The sequence below is a fragment of the Nomascus leucogenys genome, chromosome 5 (assembly GCF_006542625.1).
Source record: "Nomascus leucogenys isolate Asia chromosome 5, Asia_NLE_v1, whole genome shotgun sequence".
NCBI lineage: Eukaryota > Metazoa > Chordata > Mammalia > Primates > Hylobatidae > Nomascus > Nomascus leucogenys.
Genome location: NC_044385.1, coordinates 121,157,845 through 121,185,224, shown reverse-complemented (window position 1 = coordinate 121,185,224; position 27,380 = coordinate 121,157,845). Strand labels below are relative to the sequence as shown.

Sequence of the window (27,380 nt, the reverse complement as noted above, 5' to 3'; positions counted from 1 at the left end):
AGAGCCATTAGAAAAACCCTGGAAGACAACCTAAGCAAATACTATTCAGGACATAGGTATGAGCAAAGATTGCTTTTGGTGTTTCCATCATGAAATTGCAACAAAAACAAAAATTGACAAGTGAGAGCTAATTAAACTAAAGAGCTTCTGCACAGCAAAAGAAACTATCAACAGAGTAAACAGACACCCTACAGACTGGGAGAAAATTTTTGCAAACTATGCAACTGACAAAGGTCTACAAGGAACTTAAATGTACAAGAAAACAACGCCATTAAAAAGTGGGCAAAGGACATGAACAGACACTTGTCAAAAGAAGACATTTATGCAGCCAACAATCATATGAAAAAAAGCTCAACATCACTGATCACTAGAGCAAATAATTAGATCATTATTGCAAATAAAAAATGGCTATTAAAAAGTAAAAAAAAATAGATGCTGCCAAGGTTGTGGTGAAAAAGGAATGCTTATACACTATTGGTGGGAATGTAAATTCATTCAGCCATTGTGGAAGACAGTGTGGCAATTCCTTAAAGACAGAAATACCATTCAACTCAGCAATCTCATTACTGGGTATATACCCAAAAGAATACAAATTGCTCCATTATAAAGACACATGCACGTATCTGTTTATTGCAGCTCTACTCACAATAGAAAAGACATGGAATCAACCTAATGCCCATCAATGATAGACTGGATAAAGAAAATGTGGTACATATACACCATGGAATACTATGCAGCCATAAAAAAGAATGAGATCATGTCCTTTGCAGGGGCATGGATGGAGCTGAAGGCCACTATCCTTAGCAAACTAATGCAGGAACAGAAAACCAAATACCACATATTCTCACAAGTGGGAGCTAAATGATGAGAACTCATGGATGCATAAAGGGGAACAACAGACACTGGGGCCTGTTGGAGGGTGAAGGGTGGGAGGAGGGAGAGGATCAGGAATAATAACTAATGGGTTCTAGACTTAATACCTGGGTGATGAAATAATCTGTACAACAAACCCCCATAACACACATTTACCTATGTAACAAACCTGCACATGTACCCCTGAACTTACAAAAAAAAAAAAAGACAACATATAGCTAGGTTTTTTAATAAATGGAAAATAGAGAATGCAGAAAAATTGCAAATATAAAAATAATCCCAAGTCTCACTTTGCTCTCTCACAGTAACTTGTCCTTTAGGGGTTCAAAGATACTTAGAGAAAAGCCAGTTTACTTCATTCCGGGAGGTTAATCTGAAGCCACATATTTAGGAGGAGGAAACCCACCAGTAAAATGGAGGGTTCTTATGCTGAGTGTTAATAACTAAGCGGGTATTGTAGGTGATCTGAAACTCAGCTTTGTTTTATAAAAGCTAATGCAGTTAGACTCAGGCCCCATATCTTTGATATCTCACAGGCAAAATTAATCTAGGGTGTTAGCACTTAGAACAGTAGTGAACTCTGCATAGGTGTGGGGGTGATAATGGCCCCAGAGAAAGGATGCTGTGAATGGAAGGGGAAGTGAATTCAGCTATATCCACATCGTGTAATTACTTAAAAATTCAGTGGAGTGGTCTGCATACATCTCAAAGAATGAGGTAACCATTTTTCAATGAGAAAAAACTATAGCCAAGATTTATTTCAAGTGAAAATTAAGTTTCAGATTGCATACATCATGTGATTCTACTAAACATATTCATAAATATGATACATGTGTTTTGATATATGCATAGTAAAAAACTTTAAAGTCTTTAAAAGAAAAGATGGTTCATCCTGAACATAACAACAGGAGGTAAGAAAAAGGACCTGCAGCTCTTTCTTCAGTGCATGCCTCTGTGCAGGGACACCCATCCCCTTGGTTGGCTCCCTGCTACCTTAAAACTTAGCACAAAGTCCCCCTCCCATAAGAAGACCCTGACTCCCAGTCTGATACACTATCACACCTGTGTACTGCACAAACTAAGAGGATTGAACTGCTTAAGGCAGGTTGTAGCCACTCAATATTTGCTAAGTAACAGGACAGTATGTATCCAACACTACTTGATAAGGGAAGTACATTTCTGTCTCCTTTACTGGATTATAAGTTACTTGAAAACAAAGGATCATTTACTTTCAATTCCACTGCATAAGTAGGTACTCAAAAAAGATTTGACAAACATAAAACTTTCCTCTCTTTTTGTTTAATTTGTTTAGCTCAGATCACAGCTTCTGTTCCCACTGACATGGAAGGCCACAAAAAAGCAGTATAAGCTTAACATGAAATTATCTGGCAACAGCAAAGCATTGTTCAATATTACCTCAATGCTTCGCCTGTCTCCCTCTTATGAAATTTCCAGGCCATATTACTGTACAGCAAAAGAACACACGTGGCCAGGTGCAGAGGCTCACACCTGTAATCTCAGAACTTTGGGAAGATCACTTTAGCCCAGGAGTTAAAGACCAGCCTGGGCAACACAGTGAGATCCCATTTCTACAAAAAATAAAAATTTTAAAAAAGAACACATATAAGCCTATGAATCTAATGATCCTATGATTCAGGGCAAGATTCCTGGTGAACACATACGGGGCAAAGCAGGCCCTAGGCCAGACATCTGTTCTTCTCCCACTCCATGTAATCCAGCCTGGCAAGCTGGTTTCCTCATCAAGCTCCTGTAAGCTTGGTGGAGAAAATTCATCATTGACCTTTGAGGTTAGAGGGAACCTGAGAGATCTTCTTACGCTCAGTGTTGAAAAAACTGAGACCAAAAAGTTCTGATAACTTGAGTAGAAAAAAAAGATTCAAATTCAGGCCCTCTGATTCCACATTTGATGGTCTTTCCACTGTACCCTGCAACAGGAGGGTGCCCAGCATAAGAGGATTGAATGAGGGCAGGCATAAAACTGGACCTCTGAAACTGGGCTCAGGACCCGTCACTGCCTATACAGCCCCACATGGAGAACCCACCACACGTTCCACCCTTGCTTCTAACACCACCTCTAGGATGAGTCAAAGGAATAAAAGCTAACAATACCTGGATCAGAGAGGACTTCTTTAGCAGCTGCTATGTCAATGAACTTTTTCTCAGCTTTTTTCTTTTCTTCTTCATTCTGGAAGTTATCTGGGTGCCACTGCAGTGCTAATTTTCGGTATGCTTTAATGATTTCTTGCTTTTTGGCATTTCTGAGGGGTGGTAAAATAAATAATTAGTGCAGAAGTGTCTAACATACTATCATAAAAATCAGAAGAGCTGATTAAGATCCTACCGGCAATTAACAAACTGGTTTTATAAAATAGTTCCAATGGTATCACAGGCCAAAGATCTGCATACACAGTTCTGGATGATCATTAAAGCTGACATCAGGCTTCCTTGGATACTCTCTCACTAAGATTACTGAGAATAAAGCACTCCTGATCTTTAGAACTTTCCCTTTTTTAAAAAAGGTACATCAATGAATTTTTTAACTTTCTGAATTTCCAAGTTACCGTAATTCAATTCTTGGTATTAAAAAGATATTTGACCCTGAATGCCACTTTCAATTATGCTTCTGCATTAGCTTACTTAATAGTAAGCACAAAGATTCCGAATTTTGAAAGATTGATGGTTTACTCAGCGAACCACTGGGAGGTATATCATTTACTTAATTTCAGAATTCAGTCACAGGCACTGGGAGGTATGTCATTTACTTAATTTCAGAATTCAGTCACAGGCACTGGGAGGTGTATCATTTACTTAGTATGTACTTTTATGTAAGGTAGATCTTAATTTCAGACTTCATTCTGAAAGTACTACTTTATTTTTAGGCCTAGAGAAGGCTTTTTCTTTACCCATTCCGTCTCCTCCTCCATCCCCACCAAAAGAAATCTCACTCCTACCCCTTAACCCTTCTTAAAAAATCTAGGCCTAGGACCCATTCATACTACAGTGTCATCTTTGTTGCCAACTACTAATTCTCTGTTGTTGCATTATTGGTCTCTATCAAAGAAACTTGCCTATAAAATACTCAAAGTAGCTTTCTAATGTTAAAGATTGTTAAGGTTTAATCCATATGACTGAAATTACATAAGTAAAGAAAATTAATCAGAGAAGAAAAAGAGCAATGATTAGCTTTGAAACAGACTTGATTAAAAATAGCAGAATAATTTTAAATTAACAATTCACCTTTTTACTCCCAAGATTTTATAATAATCTCGTTTCTGTGACTGTTTCAATAATCTTTGTGCTTTCTCTAGACCTTCTCGAATCTGCTGATCGTTTTCATTGTGTTCCTGAGCAGTTTCATAATCCTGAATAGCTGTCAAAATACGGTTAAGATAATACTGTTAAGGCAAATTATCATTTGTTGCCTTTTCTTATCCTATAAAATTGATGCTAAAGTCATCATCCCCCAACCCCTTCACTCTTTGGCCATTATTGCCAAAAACCTTAAGTGATACCCCGTTAGTAACTTTGATCAAGAATATTTAAGAGGCCGGGCACGGGGGCTCATGCCTGTGATCCCATCACTTTGGGAGGCCGAGGTGGGCGGATCATGAGGGTCAGGAGTTCAAAACCAGCCTGGCTAACACAGTGAAACCCCGTCTCTACTAAAAAAAAAAAAAAAAAAAAAAAAAAAAAAATTAGCCGGGCATGGTGGCGCATGCCTGTAGTCCCAGCTACTCGGGAGGCTGAGGCAGGAAAACCGCTTGAACCTGGGAGGCTTGCAGTGGCCAACATCGCCCCACTGCACTCCAACCTGGGTGACAGAGCGAGATTTCGTCTTAAAAAAAAAAAAAAAAAAAGGTTTTAAAGGCATAATAATGACAACTGAGTTTAGGTAGTTTATTATTCTCGTTCAACAAAATGTACTGCTGTTTACTTGCCCACCCTCCCGCATTATCTCCCCATACCCTCTGGGTACATATGTTAATATCAGCACTTTATCCAGAGCAATCTTACCACCATTAAGACGAAGTGGTTGTTACACAGGAAAGAAAGACAGTGATAAAGAAAATCTGCCTGGTCAGCTATGGATTGACAACAGTGCAGAAGAATTAGATGTTTAGAAAGGGATCAGGAGGTGGGTTTGGCCAATGGGAAGCTAGAAAAAAAAAACTGATAGAAAAAAAGGGAACCGAAGGAAATGTCCACAATCCGAATGACTCAGTAACCCACAGGCTTTAACACTATTACAAACCTGTGTTAATCAAAATACAAAACACATACATACAGTCCCAGTATAGGGAGTCTGGTGACTATCCACATTACATCTTTTATTTTATTACACAGTATTTTTTTAAAAAATTTTAAGAGACAGGGTCTCTGTCACTTTGGCTGACTGCAGCCTCGACCTCCCAGGCACAAGCCATCCTCCTGCCTTAGGCCCATGAAGTAGCTGGGACTACAGGCACGCACCACCACGCCCAGCAGTATTTTAAATACTTAGAAAATACATGGCATCTGGGTATCTAATATGCAGAAGAGAGTCAACACAGCAGTCCTGAGACAACTATCCTTAGAAAACTTTGCTGACAAGGTTGGCTTACTGCTGATGTTTGGGAGGCCAGATTTCACGAGTGTTCCCAACATTCCATGGTAAGAATGAGTCATGCCTGAACTGTTTGTATGAAAAATACAGTTTATGCTAAACATCTTTCCTTCTAGCAGTCTGGGATTTTGGTGCAGTCCAGACAAAAGGTGTCCATGACTAGTCCCCAACAAAAACTCTGGGTGCAGTTTCTATAACGAGCTTCCCTGGTAGACAACATTTCACACATCGTAGAATTTCTCATTACTGGAAAAATTAAGCTTGTCCTTTATGACATCACAGGGAGAGAAGTCCTGGAATCTGCTGCCTGGTTTCCTCCAGATTTTCCCCCTTGCACCTTTTCCCTGTGCTGAGTCCTGTGTGGCTTCTTACCAGATCACCAAATCTGGGGATGGTCTAGGGAAGCCCCTACTCAAATTTTTCTCAATATTCTCCCTGCATAGATAATTCCAATAATAGATTGCTGGGTTCAAATTCTTGTTTTTATGAAAATGCATTTCACTAGGATAAAAGACATGTGAACACTCATCTTCACAATAGCTAAACATGGAGGGAATGTAAGGCACCTTGGACAGATTAAAATGAGAAAGATATTGGCGTAAGACTGAGACAGCCAAATGCAAAGGGGTTCCCGGAAAAATGCCAGCTGGCCTGCACACTGGGAGGAGTGCGCACTGGGGTGGAGCCTCGGGAAGTTCCCGCCATTTGCAGCGGGAAGGAGCCTGGCCCCTCCCTCCTCTTCCTGGATGGAACCTGGGATTCAATCTGCAAGGTGGGAAGCACACTAGCTGGGACTCTGGCCTTGTAGACAGTCCCTGTTTCCCTCTTTTCCTTTTCACCCAATAAGTCCTGCCCTCTTCAAATTGTCTGTGAGCCTCATTTTTCGTGGCCGTGTGACAAGGACCCCCCGTCTTTAGCTGAACTAAGGAAAGAGTCCTACAACAAGACTAACAAATTTTGACAGGCTACACACCACATAGAAAAACGAACCACCACCACCTTTGGCTCTGTGGCACTGGGAAAGGGGACTCTTCAATCTTTTATCCTAAAGTGAATTCTCGCATCAGCGCATCATTAAATTAAATGTTACTATAGCCCAACCCACAGGGACATAAAAAACTTCTCCCAATTTAGTATAAAAACAAAACCATCAGCAACAGTAGTAAGGTTTAACTTTACAATTAACAACCATAGCACAACACGTAGCTTAGTAAGGAAACAGACCTTGAAGGAATACAATAGGAAGATGTTTCAATATACACAATTTTGCTACTTGTGCAGACTCTACATTTAAAACCTTTTCATTCTTACATGTTCAGGGTTATCTCCCCAAAACAGTCTTTTGTATCGTATTTGTATTAAAATTTAAAGTGAACACATTTTTCCCAACATAAGACAAAAATGTAAAATTACAGGTTATTTCCTATATTCACATAATTGCAGACAACTAATTAGGAACCTAAGTATGGATGATGTAAGACTTCCCACAGATATAACTAGACAGACCATATTAGATTATACTTTCTCAGACTCCACACTCTGAGAGCATCTAAAAACAAAACAAAACAATAGACAAAACAATAGACAAAAAACAAGCAATGGTGAAAGGATTCCTTGTTTAATAAATGGTGTTGGAAAACTGGCTAGCCATATGCGGAAAACTGAAACTGGACCCCTTCCTTACACCTTATACAAAAATTAACTCGAGGTGGATTAAAGACTTAAACATAAGACATAAAACCATAAACACCCTAGAAGAATACCATTCAGAACATAGGCATGGACAAAGACTTCATGACTAAAACATCAAAAGCAATGGCAACAAAAGCCAAAGTTGACAAATGGGATCTCATTAAACTAAAGAGCTTCTCCACAGCAAAAGAAACTATCATCAGCATGAACAGGCAACCTACATGGGATAATTTTTTTGCCATGAATGGGAGAAAATTTTTGCAATCTATCCATCTGACAAAGGGCTAACATCCAGAATCTAAGGGAACTTAAACGAATTTACAAGAAAACAACCCTATCAAAAAGTGGGCAAAGGATATGAACAGACACTTCTCAAAAGAAGACATTTATGCAGCCAACAGGCATATGAAAAAAAGCTCATCATCACTGGTCATTAGAGAAATGCAAATCAAAACCACAATGAGGTACTATCTCACACCAGTTAGAATGGCGATCATTAAAAAGTCAGGAAACAACAGATGCTGGAGAGGATGTGGAGAAATAGGAAGGCATTTACACCGTTGGTGGGAGAGTTAATTAGTTCAACCATTGTGGAAGACAGTGTGGCAATTCCTCAAGGATCTACAACCAGAAATACCATTTGACCCAGCAATCCCATTACTGGGTACATACCCAAAGGATTATAAATCATTCTACTATAAAGACACATGCACAGGTATGTTTATTGCAGCACTGTTCACAATAGCAAAGACTTGGAACCAACCCAAATGTCCATCAATGATAGACTAGATAAAGAAAATGTGGCACATATATACCATGGAATACTATGCAGCCATAAAAAAGGTGAGTTCATGTCCTTCACAGGGACATGGATGAAGCTGGAAACCATTGTTCTCAGCAAACTAACACAGGAACAGAAAACCAAACACTGCATGTTCTCACTCATAAGTGGGAGCTGAAAAATGAGAACATGTGGACACAGGGAGGGGGAATATCACACACCGGGGCCTGTGGGGAGGTGGGGGGCTGGGGGAGGGATAGCATTAGGAGAAATACCTAATGTAGATGACAGGTTGATGGGTGCAGCAAATCACCATGGCATGTGTATACCTATGTAACAAACCTGTACATTCTGCACATGTACCCCAGAACTTAAAGTATAAAACACACACACACACACACACACACACACATCTAATGTTTATCCCACCATTACTGAACAGCTATGAAAAGTAGAATAAGCCAGACATATGTTAGCCCTAGATAAAGAATACCATGTTGCATATTAGCCAATTCATTTTCTAACTTCTGAATCTAAAAACTCTTATCTATCCCAAATTACTTTTCTTCTATATTCCCTGCACGTTCCTAAGGAGCAATGCAAATCACTAGCTTAGGATGGGAGACATAAGCACACACGTTTGCCTACCCTCCTTGCCACCAAAGTGACGAAAAGTAATATAACCATAGTAGCACTGAAGACAACAGCAGACCAGCAACTTTGATAAATTTCTGGAAGATAGGAAGTGGGAGCACATTAGTAATAAACCTAAGTAGAGAGAACCACAATGCAAGCACACACTATAAGAGCCATAGCAGATCTGGAAGCCACTATCTTTGGCCGAGGACCCTCAGTTTGGCAAGCAGAAGTAGCTATAAGGCAACTGTCAGGATAGTCCGTGAGATGACTACGGGATGGCTGGGCAGGTTCTGGCCCCTGTATATGGAGACACTGGCTGCAGCATTAACCCCTACTATAAGCAGAGTGAAAGATGTGCCTGTGGAGGGCCCCTGTGGGGCACGCAAACCTCTACAACAAACCTGGAACAAACAAAAAGCGGTCCCACCCAGACCAAAGTTAAAAAGATCATTTTACTGACCCTCGATCAGTAAAATGAGTGAAGTAGGGCTCACTGGGGCAGCTGGGCAAGTGCCACTGGGGACGTTCTCCAGTGAACAGGTCCTATTTACTTACAGCCTGCCCTGAGCTCCCCAGCACAGACCAGCATCTGAAAGACAGGTGCACACAGCTACAAGCGACTCCCTCTCTCACGCTAGCAATCCATTAGCAAGTTCCAAATCAGCTTTCCTTCACAATATAGCCACAGTTTAACCACTTCTCAGCATTTCCATAGTTATGTGACGCGGGCCACCATTCACCTGAATCATTAAAACAGTTTCCTAACAGGTGTTCCCAGCTTCTACCCTATTTCCCTAAAAGTCTACTTTCAATGCAAAGAAATCCTTTGAAAGAATATAGTATATCAGACCTCCAATATAAACATGCCCCATGGAACACCAACATTCTCCTGCTGCCTATCACACAAAAGGAACATATCACACAAAAGAAACAAGGTAAACAGACAGAGTGCAGCTCCAAATTCCATTTTCAGCAAAACAATACAAAGAAACTGTACAAGAGCTGCTAAAAGGTGCTAATATCAGCCATGAACCTAAGACAAGGGGGGAAGCAAATAGTGAGAAAGCCAAATGGTAAAAGATCACAGAAAATGCTGACAAAATACACCTTCTATGAGTATGAGCCTACCCTGAAGTGACAACTTGTATCCCTTGCATATTACAAGAACCAGGAAATCTAGAGCACACATAGTGGAGATAAAGCAGAGGCCTTACCGGGGCAAGACAGAGGTAAAGAAGAGAATACAGTGAGAGGGAACAGCGAAACAGCCTGTGCGGCGGATCCCAGAGAACAGCAACTCTATGCTCCCTGAAGGTGAGGGGCTCATCCTGAAGTGCAAAACACACACCCCTTTGGTGTAGCAAAGGAATGGGGTACAGGGGCAAGTGGGGCTGGTGGCAGATGACCTCCTGGCCATGGTTTGGTGCAGAGAGGTAGAGAGGGCAGGGCTATACAGCAAAATCATTTTAGCAGGAAGCAGAATGTCTGTGGAAACAGTGAAGCAGAGAGTACTGTGACTTAACTACAGAAGGCTGCCCTGGCCCCAGCACGCCTTACATGCAGAAAACAAAAGAACAAAACTGACATCCAGAGGACTAGCCCCACAAATAGCTAGGGCAGTGAACTCCAACTCATTTTATGATGAGTAATAATTTGTTTTTAACTGGCACAGTATCACCTCAAAGATATTTAAAAATTAAATCAGGAAAAGAACATGTAAAACTTATCTAATGAACGTGCATCAGAAAAACACAGCCAAAGAATACTATTTTCTGCATAGCCATCAGAAAAACAAAACCAGAGAAAATCCTGGGCAAGCATCATAGACAAATTATGTAACTTAATCCAATCACTTCCATTAAGGGTAATCACAAAGCAGAATCAGAACTCAGGAAAGAGACCAGGAGACGACGAGGAGGTAAAAATGTGAGCAATCAGGACTCAAGAAAAGAGCAAATCAAAACTATCATAGACATGAAGACAAAACGAGAAAGAGGACAAGGGAGAAGATAAAAATGAAGGATCTAACAAAAGGAAATGGAAATAGAGAGTTTTAAAAGCCTGAGATTCATGTGTATTGCATATTACTTTTACAAAAATAAAAATGTTCTAGAGCTAGGTGCTAACAATGTCAATATTCTTAACTATATAATTGAAAATATTAGGCTGGGTGCAGTGGCTCATGCCTGTAATCCCAGCACTTTGGGAGGCCACAGCGGGCAGATCACAAGGTCAGGAGATCGAGACCATCCTGGCTAACACGGTGAAACCCTGTCTCTACTAAAAAATAGAAAAAATTAGCCGGGTGTGGTGGCGGGCGCCTGTAGTCCCAGCTACTCGGGAGGCTAAGGCAGGAGAATGGGTGAACCCAGGAGGCGGAGCTTGCAGTGAGCTGAGATCATGCCACTGCACTCTAGCCCTGGGTGACAGAGTGAGACTCCATCAAAAAAAAAAAAAAAAGAAAGAAAAAAAGAAAGAAAATATTAAAGATTATAAATTTTGTTATGTATTTTTTACAATTAAAAATAAAACCACCATTGACCACCAAGTCTTAATGTTTACAGAGTCGAATATTGGCATACAAAATTATAATGCATAAATAAAAACTAAAAACACAATGTGACATAACCTACCGTAAAACATGAGACACAGGAATATAAATTGGCAGAAATTTCACAAAAAAATACTGAATAAACATAGTGTATTACTAAAAAATAATTCTAAATAGCTACAATTCTCAACTGCACATTCATAAAGGGCACACATTTTGGTGTTTTTCAATTCAACGTTTTTACTGTACAAACACCATTCTATTTTCTCTTTTTAAGGGTGTTAACTACTTTAGATATTCCAGGTAGGTAGATTCATACAGTATTTTTCTGTGTGTGGCTGGGTTATTAAATTTAGCATAATGTCTTCAAAATTTGTCTTTATGGTAGATATTAGAAAACTTCCTGCTTTGTAAAAGCTGAGTAATATTCCATTTTTTTGCATTCCAAGTTATATGTATCCATTCATTTGGTAAGGGAAATTTAAATTGCTTTCACCTATTGGCTTTTGTGGATAATGCTTCAATAAAAGGTGTGCAAATAACTCACCTGAGCATGTATGCCAGAGTTGCTATCTATGCTGCATTCTGCTCCACTGCTCTGGTGTTCTGCCTTTACACCAGTACCAAAGGGCTTTGGTTACCATAGCTTTGTTTGGTGTTCGGACATTATTAAGTGTAATGTCTCCAATATTTTTCTTCTTTTAAGATTGTCAGACTTTTCATGGTCCCTTGAGGTTTCATGTAATCTTGTGGGATTTTTTCTATTTTCAGAAAAGTGAAATTGGGAATTGAAAGGTGTGCTGCATGTGTGGCTCACTCTGGGCAGCATGGCCATCTTCACAATATTATCTCTTCCGACCCCTGAACAAGAGCATGCCCAAGAGTGTGTTTAATTTTCATATTTTGTGAATTTTTTAATTTTCCTTCTGTTACTGATTTCTAAGTTTTATTCCACTTGGGCCATAAATCATAATCTGTAAAATTTCAATTTTAAAAAATTTGTTAAGACTTGTGGTGTCACATGTGGTCTATCTAGGAAAATGTTTCATGAGCTACTGAAAAGAATGTGTACTCTGCTGTCTGAATACATTTGTTAGGTGTAATTGTTTTATAGTGCATTCAAGTTTTTTGTTCCCATATTAATATTCTGTCTTGCTTTATTATTCATTACTGAAAGTGGGATACTGAAGTATCCTACCATTATTATATTGCTGTCTATTTTTTGCTTCAATTCTGTCAATATTTGCTTTATGTGTTTGGGAAAACTGATGTCAGATATATTCATAGATTCTCAGTGAATGAACCCTTTTATTATAATTTAATGTCCTACTTTGTCTCTTGTGAATTTTGACTTAAGTAAATTATATAAAATACTTTTTTAAAAGGCTGAGAAAAAATCATAGCTAATGATGACAGGCAAAGGAAATACAATTCATGTATAACCTGTATGCAGAAAACAAAGCCAAAAAAGAAACAAATAGAAGAGACCAAAACAGATTAAGAAAATTTTCCTGAAGTGAAAGATGGATCTAGACTGAAAAGGTGCACTGGGTGCCAGGGCAGCCTGGCTGAGAATGGGCAACAAGAAGACATATCCTAGCATAATTCAGACTTGAAGATAAGGGCTCTTTGGATGGCCAGGCCAAAAACAAAAAACCTGGCCCCAGGTTTTCCATAGCAATAGTCCCAGAAGAGAACAGAACAATAACTACAAGATACATGGCACAGGGGTGAGGGAAGGACTTTATTATGAAGGACTTTATTATCCAGCCACGCCATCCTTCAGATATAAAAGGTACAAGTACAATCTGTATTGAACATAGAAGAAAGCAGGGAAAATTCTCAGGACCTCCCTGAGGAAACTACTATAAGATGAACTCATCAAGAGATGGCTGAAGAAACCGTGGCCAAAGGAGAACCAGTACACACTGAATTTCACGTAGAACCAAGACTAACACAAAGTAGGGGACTAACAGTGACAGAGCAGAGCACGTGCCTTGATGGCGCAGAAGAGATACAGCTGACGAAACATGGGAAAAGAAAGGGGAAGGATGATGAGGGAGTAAGTTCGTTCATTCCCACCTACGTCAGCTGAAGCAATCAGAAAACATCAGCCACTGATAAGTTGAGTAATATTACAAAGGCAAATCCTAGAGAATTTCCTCAACAAATTATTAAGTGGTGGAAGAACAGTGAGGAAGAGGAGGAAGTACACTAAATTGTTCCTCACAGTAGGAAACTAATGGATGTTGCCAAAAGAAAGAGGGTTAATAAAACTATTTTTAAAAGTACAAATATACAAACTTTCCTAAATATCAGGAGCGTATACAAAATACAGGCCAAATCGCAAAAAGATTTCAGCAAAACAGAATGACAGAATGTTGACCAAACATCTGTCATATCGATAAATGCAAATGTGCTTAACTAACCTATTTAAAAGAATTTCATTGGCTCAAAAAGCAAAGCCCACACAAAACATTTTCACAGAGAAAGCTGTCACTAAGCCACCTCCCAGTAAAGCAGCAGTCTTTCCAGAGATTGTTCCAAACTTTTACACCACGGGTGATTCCAGTGTCTCCAGAACACTGAAAAAAGAAAACTTCTAAACAATTGCACTGAATCCTTACCCTAATTAATAGTTTACTATACATAAAAGTCTGCGTTAAAAATCATTTTTCCTCTGAATTTCTGAGAAGCTGCAACACTCCCTTCTGGCATCAGATGCATTCATATCACTTTTTGAGGATGCACTTTAAGCAAAATAAAAAAAGAATCCAAGAAAGATGAAGACATGATTAAATTTTTAAAAAGAAGACAGAAAAACCCAGAAAGGCAGTGAAAGGAGTTCTGGGGCAAAAGATGTGCGGCAGGCCAGGCACAGCCAGGAGTCATAGGGCTAAAGAATATCTTCAGAGTGAAAAGAAAAAAAAAAGTAACAACAACAAAAAAAGAGTATCTTCACAGAGAGCAGATCTCATTCATACAAACTGTGTCATTAAAAATCTCAAGATGTTCTTAGTAAGACAGAGGCATAGGTTTCTTCTGGCAGAGAGACAGTAACTCTAACTCGGGGTGAAGCTTACCAAAAAATCCTGCTCCAAATGAGAAGCATACTAAAAGTGTGGCCACCTGTGAACAAGAGACTCCATGTGTCCAACCCTGGTTGGTGAAATGATTACATCTCCTTCTCTAAGGATTCAAACACATGACTTGATCCTGCAGTTATACAATACATTAGTCTACTAAATGGCTTTCATTTCCTTACTATACACAATTATAGTTAGAGGAAATAATCTAAATACTACAAACATTATAAAAGTATACTAATACATACTTAAAATGTAGCTGAAAGATAAGATGGAAATATACTAATTTCCTTATTATCAGTAGTATACAATCAAGATGCTATTTAAAGGTGACAAAGCAAGAAAGAAACTTGGGTATATTAATACTTATTTATATTACATTAAAGCTGTAAATATAACCAAAAGATCAAATATTCAACTAAAATTGGAGGTGAGAACAGAAGGAACTAGTGAGGTCTACTCAGTTCTTCCTCTTCTGTAGCAGGCACACAAGGGATACTGCCTGAAATTGATAAATCAAGAGCTAGAGGAAGACATTTTAATTTCAATTATAGTGGTAACTAATAATTAGAAACTATTAAACTAATATTAGAAATTTATTTAAAAGTGGTTACAGTCAAGTGCAGGACATGCACCTATAGTCCCAGCTACTTGGGAGGCCGAGGCAGGAGGACTGCTTGACGCCAGGATTTTAAGACTACAATGCAATATAATCATGCCTGTGAATAACCACTGCACTCCAGAGGGGATACTAGAAATATTCAAATAATCCAAATGACAACAGAAAGATATGAACAAAAAATTCAAAAACAAAAAAGAAAACAATAGTAAAATGGAGACCTACATACAACCATATTAATAATCACATTAATACTGATCAAGTAAACACTTCAAAGGAGATTGTAATTATCAAAATTGATAGAAACAAAGCAAGTTCCAACTACACGATGTCTATAAGAGACATACTTACAAAAGCAAAAGACACTGAAAGTAAATGGATGAAGACAAATACACCATGCAAGCAATAAGATCAAGAAGGCAGAGGTGAGTCTATTAATATCATATAAAACTTCAAGAAGAAGAGTATTGCCAGTGATAAACAGGAACACTGAGTAAGAATAAAAGTAAAAATCCATCAGGAGAACACTTGACAGTCATAAATATGTAGGCTGCTAATAGCAGAGCTTCAAAATGCTCTAAGGAAATATTGACAATATTAAAGAGAGAGACAGGAAAGGTCACAATTTCCACAACAGATAATCAAAGATCTTAACAACTCTCACCTCATACCTGATGGAAAGACTAACAAATATTACATCCAATAATTGCAGAATACACCTTATTTTCAAGTGTACATAGAATATTCATCAAGGTAGGTACCATGCTGGACCACAAAACAAGCCTAAATAAATTTAAAAGGAAGGAAATCACACCTAGTATGTTCTCTGACCACAATGGAATTAAATTCAAAATAAATAATAAAGTACCTAAGAAACCATCAAGCATTTGAAAATTAGAACACCTATACATAATCCATGCATCACAGAAGTCAGAAGGGAAATTAGAATACACTTCAGTCCAAGTTATAATGAAAGTAAAACAAAATGTGAAAGGTGCAACTTTAAATGCTTATATTTAAAAAGAAAGGCCTAAAATCAATGAACGTTCTAGCAAAAGCACAAAGTACAGCCAAAGTAAGTCTAAGGAACTAAAGAGCAGAAATCAATAAAGTAATAAAGAAAAACCATAGAAACCATTAACAAATCCCAAAGTTGGTTCCTTAAAAAAACCAACAAGGCCGGGCGCAGTGGCTCACACCTGTAATCCCAGCCCTTTGGGAGGCCGAGGCAGGTGGATCACGAGGTCAGGAGAACGTGACCATCCTGGCCAACATGGTGAAACCCCGTCTCTACTAAAATACAAAAAATTAGCTGGGCATGGTGGTGCACGCCTGTAGTCCCAGCTACTCGAGAGGCTGAGGCAGTGGAATCGCTTGAACCCAGGAGGCAGAGGTTGCAGTGAGCCAAGATCGTGCCACTGCACTCCAGCCTGGCGACAGAGCAAGATTCTGTCTCAAAAAAAAAAAAGACCAACAAAATTGACCAAATTCTGTCTACAATGATCAACAGCAAAAAAAGAAAAATACAAATTATTAATATTAGAAACAAAGCAGGAATCATCTTACAGACCTTATAGACATTAAATAATAAGATAATATTATGAACTTCATGCCAACAAATTCAGCAATGTCAAGAAATGGAAACATTCCTTAAAAGATGTAACTTATAAAAACTAACACAGATGAAACAGAAAATATTAATAGCCTTATACTGAATAAAACTAAATAAGGCCAGGTGCAGTGACTAACACCTGTGGTCCCAGCACTTTGGGAGGCCAAGGTGGGCAGATCACTTGATCCCAGGAGTTTGAGACTAGCCTGGGCAGCATGGCAAAACATCATCTCTACAAAAAATACAAAAACTAGCCAGGTGTGGTGGCATGCACCTGTAGTCCCAGCTACTTGGGAGGCTGAGGTAGGAGGATCAGTTGAGCCTAGGAGGTTGAAGCTGCAGTGAGTTATAATTGTGCCACTACAATCCAGCCTGGATGACACAGCAAGACCTTGTCTCAAAAAAAAGCAAAAACAAAATAAAAAAAAAAGAAACTAAATTTGTCAAAAACCATCCTACCAAAAAAAAAAAAAAATCAAAAACCAACTTCCAAGACCAAAATGGTTTTACTGGTGAACTCTCTCAAACTTTAAAGAAGAGATGACACCAATCTTATATGACTCTTTCAGAAAATAGAGAAGGAAGGAACAATCTTGAACTGTTTTGAGTCCAGTACATCCTTAACACTAAACTCTGACAAAGACATTACCAAAAAAAATTACAGAGCGATTATCCCTCATGAACATAGGTGCACACTTCTTAAAATGTTAGCAAATCAAATCCAGCAATATCTAAATCCCTGTCCCAGAAGAGTTTATCCCAATAATTAAAGGTTGATTTAACTTTAGAAATGTCAGTTTAATTTACCACATTAATGGAATAAAGGGGAAAACATAAATATGTAAATAAGTTCAACTCTGTAACAAAAAGAAACAGCAAATATTTTTAAGTGGGTAAGCATGTGGAGAATGCTTACTTCACAAAGTAAGATATTTAAACACAGAAACACATGAAAAGTATTCAACCTCAGTCATCAAGGAAACACACAGTAAAACCACAACAGATACTAACACACACCAAAATGGATAAAACTAAAAAGAATGACAATACAAAATGTTTGGAAGGATGTAGAGCAACTAGAACTCTTGTACTTTATTGTAGGAGTATAAATTATATACTACCTTAGAAAGAGTCTGGCAGTTTCTTTTAAAACTGAGGAAGCACCGTACACTATGACAGCAATTCCACTTGCAGATAAACAAAAACATATGTCTAAAGAAACCCGTTAGAATAATGTTCATAGCAGCTCTTTTTAATAACTAAAAAAGTCAGCTGAAGTGTCTGGTAATATGACAGTAGATAAAGTGTGATATATGCATGAAATAAAATATCCTTCATCAAGGATAGGATTATTGGCGAAATACTGAATGCTTTTCTGCTTTATAGTGGAAAAGTGGTAGCAGTGCTACCAGCCCACCACCTGTTTTTCAAAATAAAGTTTTATTGGAACACAGCCATGCCTATTCATTTGCGTATTATCTATGGTCACATTTGCATTGCAGTGGCAGAGCTGAGTAGTTGCAACAGAGACCACATGGTGTGCAGGGTCTCTATTTACTATTTGGTTCTTTATAGGAAAAGTCTGCCAACTTCTCTTCATCAATAAAAAGGAATAAACTGCCAAAGCATGTAATAACATAAATAAATCTCAAAAACATGCTGAAGGAATGAAGCTTTATACAAGAGAGGACATACTATACATGGCTGTATTTATACGAAGATCTAGAATTGGCCAAGCTAATCCATGATGGTGAAAATCAGAACAGAGTTTCCTGTGGGGGGTGCTTGGGGACTGATTGGTAAGAGACAAGAAGGTAATATAATGTTCTATATCTTGACAGGAGTTGAGTTAAACAAAGATTGTCTCCTTTGACCAGAAATTTGGTCAGCTCCTCTGAGTCTTCTTTCTGACTAGATCCAGACCCTAGGCTTCCCTCTCTGTTCCTGTGGAATCCAGCTTGAGCAAGAATCCTGCTAAATCAGTTTAGGGAAACCCCTCCCCACCAATATCTGTCACACTCCTCACCCTCCACTCTCCATATGACCCTGGCCTGCCTTCAACACATAGTCTGTTGACCTTAACTAGCAAGAATCCCACCTGCTGACCCCCAACTCTGCTCCTTGGTTATCAATCCCCATTTGTCCTTGCTGGAGTCAGAGTCAAACCCAATCTCTCTCCCCAGTACAAGACCCCACTGCAGTGGCCCCTCTACCTGTCACCATAGTCCCCCTTGAATAAAGTCTGACTTACTGTCTTTAACAAGAGTCATTAATGATTTCTTGCTTTAACATGTCGCATGGGTATCAGACCTTAGGAATGGTATCCCTAAGACTTGTGCATTTTACCGTATCTAAAATTATCCCTAAAGAAAGAAAATGTAAGACAGTAAACAAATTCAAGTTAATGATATACAAGTTGAAGTATCTGGGGGAAAAGTAAACCAAATACCTTTTTTTAAATGCATCATAAAAAGATGAACTCATGGATAAATGGAGTGCTAGAGACAGATAAATGTGATAAGGTATAGTAAACTGTTAACTTCAGTACCTGTATGGTGAGGACATGGGTGTTCATTGTGAAATTCTTTCAACTTGTCTATTTGAAATTTCTCATAATAAAATGTTGGGGGGAGTGTTTACCTGCTGTGAGACTGTCATAATATAAACAATGAAAATAAAAAATTTCCTACCACTATGTTTTATGCATATTCATCCTTAAGACAACAAAGGGAAAGATCTTATATCTAAGAACACTTAGGATACAGCCTCATTATGAGCCCAGAAGTGTATGAGAGCTGTGAGCTCAGTAAAGAGGGCTGAACAATTTAAAGTCAGCTTCTCCCACTGAGGTAACTACTTCCTACACTAGATCACATTCTAACATCAAATCTGAGGGCAAGTCTAGCCATTATATTTTAGGCCGATTTAAACAATGAAGAGAGATAGTATGTTTAATTCTATATACAGGGGACGTAATTTGTCCTGCACACTAACTGAATCTGATACACTTAACATGCTCTATACATCTGTTTTGTTGACTTTATTTTTAGCATCTATTACATATGAGGCACTGTTAACATTTTTATAGGGGAAAAGAGATAAAAGTGCTAACAGTAAAATACGAAGAAAATAATTGCAGTTCTGTTGAATTATGAGATTTTAAATATTGTGCTGTACTTTATCAACAGTTAAGAAATATCACCAACTATTCAAAGCACTGGAGTAGGCAGATACAAATGTAGGCCTTCATTCATATACTTAGTCTGTTTCTATTTAAGATGATGAAAAATCTCGGTTTTTTTTTTTTTCCTTTCTTAAAGAAGCCTCTTCATTACTTGAGATCACACTCATTAGTTATAGGAAATTACAGTCTTGTCAATTAACAAAAAGCCAAAATGAACACGTATCTATGACCGTCTTTCTCTATCCAAACCTACCCTCTGCACTAAATCAAATGTGTCTTGTCACTGCTGGGAGAGGCAAAGGACCCCTCCACAGCTCTCTAAGCGACTGTCCCAGCTATGCACCTGCAGTGACCTTCTTGATCCTTTTTCCTTAGCACTTTTTACTTCCAACACTTTAACCTTTTCATAATTTGGAAATCCGTCTTATATCTTTTTCTGAATAATATTGCTTGACTATTGTAACTGCTTCCTACTTCCTCACCTACATATTACGCTCATGGGTTCACAGAGTTGGCACCAGAGGGAGTACAATGTTTTACCCAGCTGATATGGTCAGCAAATGTGCTAACCCCAAACCAGCAGGTAGCTATGTAGTTTTCCTTGTAACCATACACTTTTCAAAAGAAATGAGAAGTCTGCAGCTGTGGCTAAGAGGCCCGAGTGTGAATAAAAACTGCAAGCATGACTTTACAGTTCAAGAAATGTACAGCCAAAGAACTTCATCAATCTACATGCCATATCCCACTAACTGTCTTTGCAAAGGACTAGCCATTTATTCTAATCACCTGCTTCCAACTAATTAGCTGAACTAAGGTAGATGCACTTATTTCAAGAGGTGGAAGTTTCAGAAGCATCTGCTTTATAGATTCTGATTACATGTGTCCATGGTTATTATGATGTTGTATAAAGAATGGCAATATATAAGCAGCCTCCAACTTATAAAGTCACATTTAGTTAGGATCTTAAATACAATCAGCATCTTCCAACAAAGACCAATCTCTACCCCTTGTCCTCCACATAAACAGAAGCCAGGAACCCCTGGTTAACAACCTTGAAAAAAAGCATCAGCCATGAGAAATCTGATCTGCTAGAGGGAATGGTCTCCTTCATGCCCAGGAGGCAGGCCTGTTGCCCCAGTACCTCCCTCGTAGGCTGCCTGACCTGATGGCACAAGCACTTGCCTGAAGTTCCACTATTTAGACTCCTTTGGGTTAAAAATGTTTATCTCATAAGGAATAGAAACCAATCAGTGTTTTCAAGAAATATCTTAAATTTGACCACTCTTACTAAAACGCAGCTGTGTTGGGGGCTGAGACTGCTGATGCAGAGGTGGAATGAATATATATATACTTATATATAAATATAATATATAAATATATATAATATATAAATATATATAATATAAATATAATATATAAATATATATAATATATAAATATATATAATATAAATATAATATAAATATAATATATAAATATATATAAATATATAATATATAAATATATATAAAAAATATGTAAATATATATAATATATAAATATGTATAAATATATATTATATATATAATTTTTTTTTTTGAGACTGAGTTTTGCTCACATTGCCCAGGCTGGAATGCAATGGTGTGATCTCGGCTCACTGCAACTTCTGCTTCCTGGATTCAAGTGATTCTCCTGCCTCAGCCTCCCGAGTAGCTGGGATTACAAGTGCACACCACCATGCCAGGCTAATTTTTGCATTTTTAGTAGAGACAGGGTTTCACCATGTTGACCAAGCTGGTCTCGAACTCCTGACCTCAGGTGATCCACCCGCCTCGGCCTCCCAAAGTGCTGGGATTACAGGCATGAGCCACCGTGCCTGGCCAGTATAAATTTTGAACACAGAATACTTCTGCGGGATAGGGTGAGCCTAGGTAGTATAACAGGGTGGAGTCCCAGGATAAGCAAGAGGGCACAAGAATCTGCCAATAGGACAACACCCTAGGGAATCAAAAGATAAACTTTACCTCTTTCACAATTTTGCCCAGGCCAGCCTTCATCCAGAGAAAGCACTCTACTTGGCCCTATTCACAGAATTATTGATATTACTGTAACACTACAATAACAGCTGTGTCAAATGGAGTTCATGAAGCAGTCACAGGTTAGTCCAAGAAGCTAGCTAGATATCCCACACAATATTGTTTATACAGAAAAGTCAATGCAAGTTCCAAACAACCTGAAAATGAGTACAGTGGAAACCACGGATTTAGATGTTGCTGAGCATTTTCTGAGCATCATCTTATTTAATAGCCACCAGAATTCTAGGAGATAAGTACTATTCTTATTCCTATTTTACAGATAAGTAGAGTAAAAAGTAACAAATTAAATGACTTGATTGCAATCATATAGCAAAAATAAATGGCATACTCCAAAGAAAATATACGAATGGCATATGAAAAGATGCTCAACATCACTAATCATTAGGGAAATACAAATCAAAACCAAAACCAGGTACCACCTCAAGCCCATTAAGATGGCTACTATCAAAAAAACAGAAAATCTAAAATGTTGACCAGCTGAGCACTGTAGCTCACGCCTGTAATCCTATCACTTTGGGAGGCTGAAGCAGGTGGATCGCATGAGGTCAGGAGTTCAAGACCAGCCTGGCCAACATGGTGAAACCCTATCTCTACTAAAAATACAAAAAAACAAAAAGCCAGGTGTGGTGGCGCACACTTGTAATCCCAGCTACTAAGGAGGCTGAGGCAGGAGAATCAGCTGAACCCAGGAGGTGGAGGTTGCAGTGAGCCCATGTTGTATCACTGCACTCCAGCCTGGACGACAGAGCAAGACTCTGTCTCAAAAAAAAAAAAAAAAACAAAACTGTTGACGATGTAGAAGAATCAGAATCTTTAATACACTGCTGGTAAAATTGTAAAATGGTGTAACCATGACAGAAACCAGTGTGGAGGTTCTTCACAAAATTAAAAAAGAACTAGCATATGATTTTACAATCCCACTCCTAGGTAGATATCCAAAAGAATTGAAAGCAGGATCTCAGAGATATTTGCACACCCATATCCATAGCTACACTACTCCAATAGCCAAAAGGCAGAAACAACACAAATGTTCATCAGTGGATGAATTAATAAACAAAATGTGGGATATCCATACAATGGAATACTATTCAGCCTTAAAAGAAAATGAAATCCTGTTACATGCTACAACATGGATGAACCTGGAGGATACTATGCTAAGTGAAACATGCCAGGCACAATAAGACAAACAGTATATGATTCCAATTATATGAGGATCTAGCATAGCCAAATTCATAGTGACAGAAAGTAGAATGGTGGTTCCCAGGGGCTGAGGGAGAGGTAAAAAGGAGTGGCTGTTTAATGGGTACAGAGATCAGATTTGCAAGATGAAAAAGTTCTGAAGATCTTTTTCCCAGCAATGTGGGCATATTTAACTTTACTAAATTATACATGTAAAAATGGTTAAGATGGTAAATTTTATACTGTATTTTTTACAATTAAAAATAAAAAATAGAATAACTGGCCAGGCGCGGTGGCTCATGTCTGTAATACCAGCACTTTAGGAGGCCAAGGCAGGCAGATCACAAGGTCAGGAGACCAGCCTGGCCAACATGGTGAAACCTGTCTCTATTAAAAATACAAAAATTAGCTGGGCATGGTGGCACAGTTCCTGTAATCCCAGCTACTCAGGAGGCTGAGGCAGGAGAATTGCTTGAACTGGTACCGGGAAGGCAGAAGTTGCAGTGAGCAGAGATCATGCCACTGCACTCAGCCTGGGCTATAGAGTGAGACTCCATCTCAAAAAAAAAAAAAAAAAAATAGAATAACTGCACAAAGCCAGACTCAAAGGCAGGACTAATTCTAAATTCCATACTCTCCACTATGACTTTTGTATAATAAATAAATTACCTTCATTCATTCTGCAAAGATGAGTGCCAGCACAAGCACCAGGAATGCATCAGTTAATATAACAGCCACAGGTCTCTGCCCTCACACAGCTTCAGTTCTAGCAAATATAACTGATCATTTCATAAGGACACCTGAGTTACCCCTATATTCAAAGAAACTTTGCCAATATTTTAGTACTACTTCAATGTCAGTTTTTTCCTCTCAAAAGCTATTAAAACGGAGACATGTAGCGATCTGAAGAGTTTCCCTTGATTTTTCAAGATCTCAGAGGCATCCTCACATAACAGTCTTACTTTACTTACTTTCTATTGAGTGGAATCCCGTTTCCTGATAATTCTATCATAAGCCCCAAATTAATAAATGTCCATGTTCCATTATTCACTAACCTAAGCCTATTCATTCTTTATTATGTACCTGCCATCATTTTAAATTGCTTATTTAAGAAAGGTAAAACCAGGAACTAGAAGAATATGGAAAGCATATTTCTAACTCAAGATTTCAACTGAAGACATACTGTTATTTAGCTTAGTTAAGTAAGATTATTATTTATTTACATCATTTACTAAACCTCCGATTCCAATCCAAACAAGTCAGGTAACACCTGTCAGTTTCAGTTATACAGGCTCTTTTCCTTTCTTTCTTTCTTTTACAAATTTAGACAGCTGGCAACCATTCTCTCTCTCTCTTTAATAAATTCCTATAGAAAAGAATGTTTTCAAGGAAACAACAGACTTCAAAGACAGATCAATTGGGCAGGGCCAATTGATCCTAGCACTTTGGGAGGCCAAGGCAGGCAGATCACCTGAGGTCAGGAGTTCGGGACCAGCCTGGCCAACATGGTGAAACCCCATCACTACTAAAAGTACAAAAATGAGCCAGGCGTGCTGGTGCACACCTGTAATCCCAGCTACTCAGGAGGCTGAGGCAGAAGAATTGGTTGCAATTGGGAGGCAGAGGTTGCAGTGAGCCAAGATCAGCCACTGCACTCCAGCCTGGGTAACAGACCAAGACTCCATTTCCAAAAAAAACCAAAAAAAAACAGATCAATTATATTAAATTAGCACTAAGCATCTTTTTCTTCCAGAATTAAGCCATCAGGTTTCCCCAAAAAGCAAATCAGCTTAACATTCAAGTTCCAAAGGCATCTTTCAAATTATACTTAGCATTCTACAAGATTTAGCCTTTTTTTTTTTTTTTTTTTTTAACAGCTAAGCTCTTTATATTCTTCTGTAGCTTCTCTAATTTCGCAGTGAGAGCTAAGGGTTTACATACAGATGACAAAAGTATCTTTGATAAAGAGTTCCAAAAACTAACCGGAATGCAAATCCTAGAGTAAAACCATCTCATCGAGTAGACATGGTAGCTCAAAAGGAAAGAGAACGAGTATGCTAAAGGGATTTTCTATTTGGACTACATGCCTTATTGAAGCATGCTTATAAATATTAAAATATCATTTTTACTGCATTCATTTCAAGCCTCATTCAGAGACTTCAAGGTCTGAATCCCCCACAAGATGTCCCACAAATAGTAGTGACCAGGTTGTCATCATTCCCTGGAAACTGGGAACTTGCTTAGGAGCAAGATTCTTTTCTAACTGAGGACAGCAGAGAAAAAGAGATTGACCAGTTTTGCCTTAAAAAGAGTATCACGAACCAAATTTTACCATTCGAACCCTTCATTTAACTGTAAGAGAAAATTACTGTTTTTGATTTAAAATGCTTTACCTGAATTTGAAACAAAATATTTGCAATAAAGGCTTATAAGGCTCATTTATTTTTTTAAAAGCCTGTCTCATTTAAATGTTCATAACTTAGTGTCACATGAAAAAAGGTACAGAACTATATATATATCCATATATATATATATGGATTCTATTTTTCAAAAACTGTAATTACTGTATATGCCGTAGTTACCTTCCAAAAAAAGGACACTGCTTTTATCCAAAGTCCTCACAACATCTGGCAGGAATCTCTCATTATTTCATTCGGCTTGAACAAATTATGGTAGCAGCTGTCCTACGTTACTAAACAGCTTGGGGTCACACAGGATCATTTTATATTAGGGATATATGACATGTATGTATGCTTTCTGTATTTATGTTTTATACACACCGAGTATATATACATAATATATACATATAGACAGAAAGAGAGAGAGAGAATATGTATATGTGCATAAAACATAGAGTAATATATGTGCATAGATAAAAGCTGGAAAAGATAAATGCAAAATGAACAGTGATTACTTCTGGATAGCATGAGAGCTACAATTTAAATTTTCTATTTTGTTATTTTTTTCCTTTCTACAAAAAAAGCTAAAATATTTATTTTTCTATTGTACTGAACTGGTTTCAATGGCAGAACTCTTTCCTCACATGGTATACCTTTCAGGTTCCACTATAGAAGAGTAATTTTCAAGTTCTCTGCCATTTTTCTAAAATTGTCAACATTTCCAGGTACTCTGGTAAACTTGTTTTAAGGAAAAGGAAGCTTAAAATGTGATAAGTTCATAATCAACACTTCGGTACTGCAAATCAAATCCTTAAAGATTTACCTTCATCGTACATTTCCTCTATCAAATAGGCCTCTGCTCGATCTTTCAGGGCATTCACATTGTCGGGTTCCATCTGTAAAACTTCAGAACAAACCCTAATAGCTTCAACGGGCTTCTCGTCCTAAAATGAAATGTGACAAAATGATTTATGGTTGGTATTCCACATGTTGAGTTTTCACATTTCTGGGAACAAGTCAACTGTTACCTTAGAAAAGCAGTGGCAAATCCTCTCCTTTGAACGAATTGTATATTCAGCAATGCTTGGCTCTGTTTTCATGACAGACTCATATTTGCTGGTAGCATCTGTGTATCTAAGAAATGAGCAAATCGTGATAAGAAACGATGACATTCGATTTCCAGAACTGTAGAAAGGCTCCTCCCCTCTTCACCATGTGTTGCTTAATCAATCCAATTGGATGAGCCCACGGCTTGAGATTCGGCTTTTCCCTTATTAATCTAGAGTCCCATAGAAGGTACACTCCATAATTAAGAGTTAGGAAATAAAATCATATGACCATAGGAGATGCAGATGGACAGAACAAAGCATACCTGTGAGTACCAATCAAACCAGAAGAATTTCCTTACAGAAACAAGCTCAGAATTCCGAACCTGAGTAAAACACCCTGTTGAAGTCTGACTTACACTGAGCACCTTGAACAATACAGAGATCAAGTTTTATTTCTTGGTCAGTAAACACTTCCATGAAAATAACAGAACCCATTACGTGCCATTTTATATAATTAATGTCAGTATTCACAACAAAGTACAATGTAGTTCACACAGAAGGTACCCGATTAAATTCCCAACTGTATAAGCTTTCTAAGAATAAAAGCTATTTCAGCATTTTCTTTAAACCAGTAAAAAGTACTAATCCTGTTATATACTCAGTTATTTTCCTCAACAATAGTAAACTAAAAAATATGTTTCTATGCCATGGTGGCACATTATTCCCAAAGTGCTACAATCTTCATATGTAAATATGCCGATGTATTAAAACACAGGCTTAACTAAAACATTTAAAGTAAAAGCCAGCTTCTCTATCATCCTCAGCAAACTAACACAGGAACAGAAAACCAAGCACTGCATATTCTCACTCATAAGTGGGAGCTGAACAATGAGAATACATGGACACAGGAAGGGGAACATCACACACGGGGGCCTGTGCAGGGCAGGCAGCAAGGGGAGGGAGAGCATCAGGACAAATAGCTAATGCATGTGGGGCTTAATACCTAAGTAATGGGTT

General features: G+C 38.2%; 1 protein-coding gene across 2 annotated transcripts in view; it reads right to left on the bottom strand.

Annotated features, from left to right (window-relative positions):
* The window catches only part of DNAJC3 (DnaJ heat shock protein family (Hsp40) member C3), a 109,209-nt gene that overhangs the window by 4,757 nt on the left and 77,072 nt on the right, over positions 1-27,380 (bottom strand). For both annotated transcript variants that reach the window (XM_003257394.4, XM_030813563.1), the window contains exons 8-11: positions 26,343-26,448; positions 26,138-26,258; positions 4,132-4,264; positions 3,004-3,152 (exon numbers count right to left, since the gene is read on the bottom strand). In XM_003257394.4, coding sequence (XP_003257442.1) covers positions 3,004-3,152; positions 4,132-4,264; positions 26,138-26,258; positions 26,343-26,448 — 509 coding nt within the window. The remainder of the gene's footprint in view (positions 1-3,003; positions 3,153-4,131; positions 4,265-26,137; positions 26,259-26,342; positions 26,449-27,380) is intronic.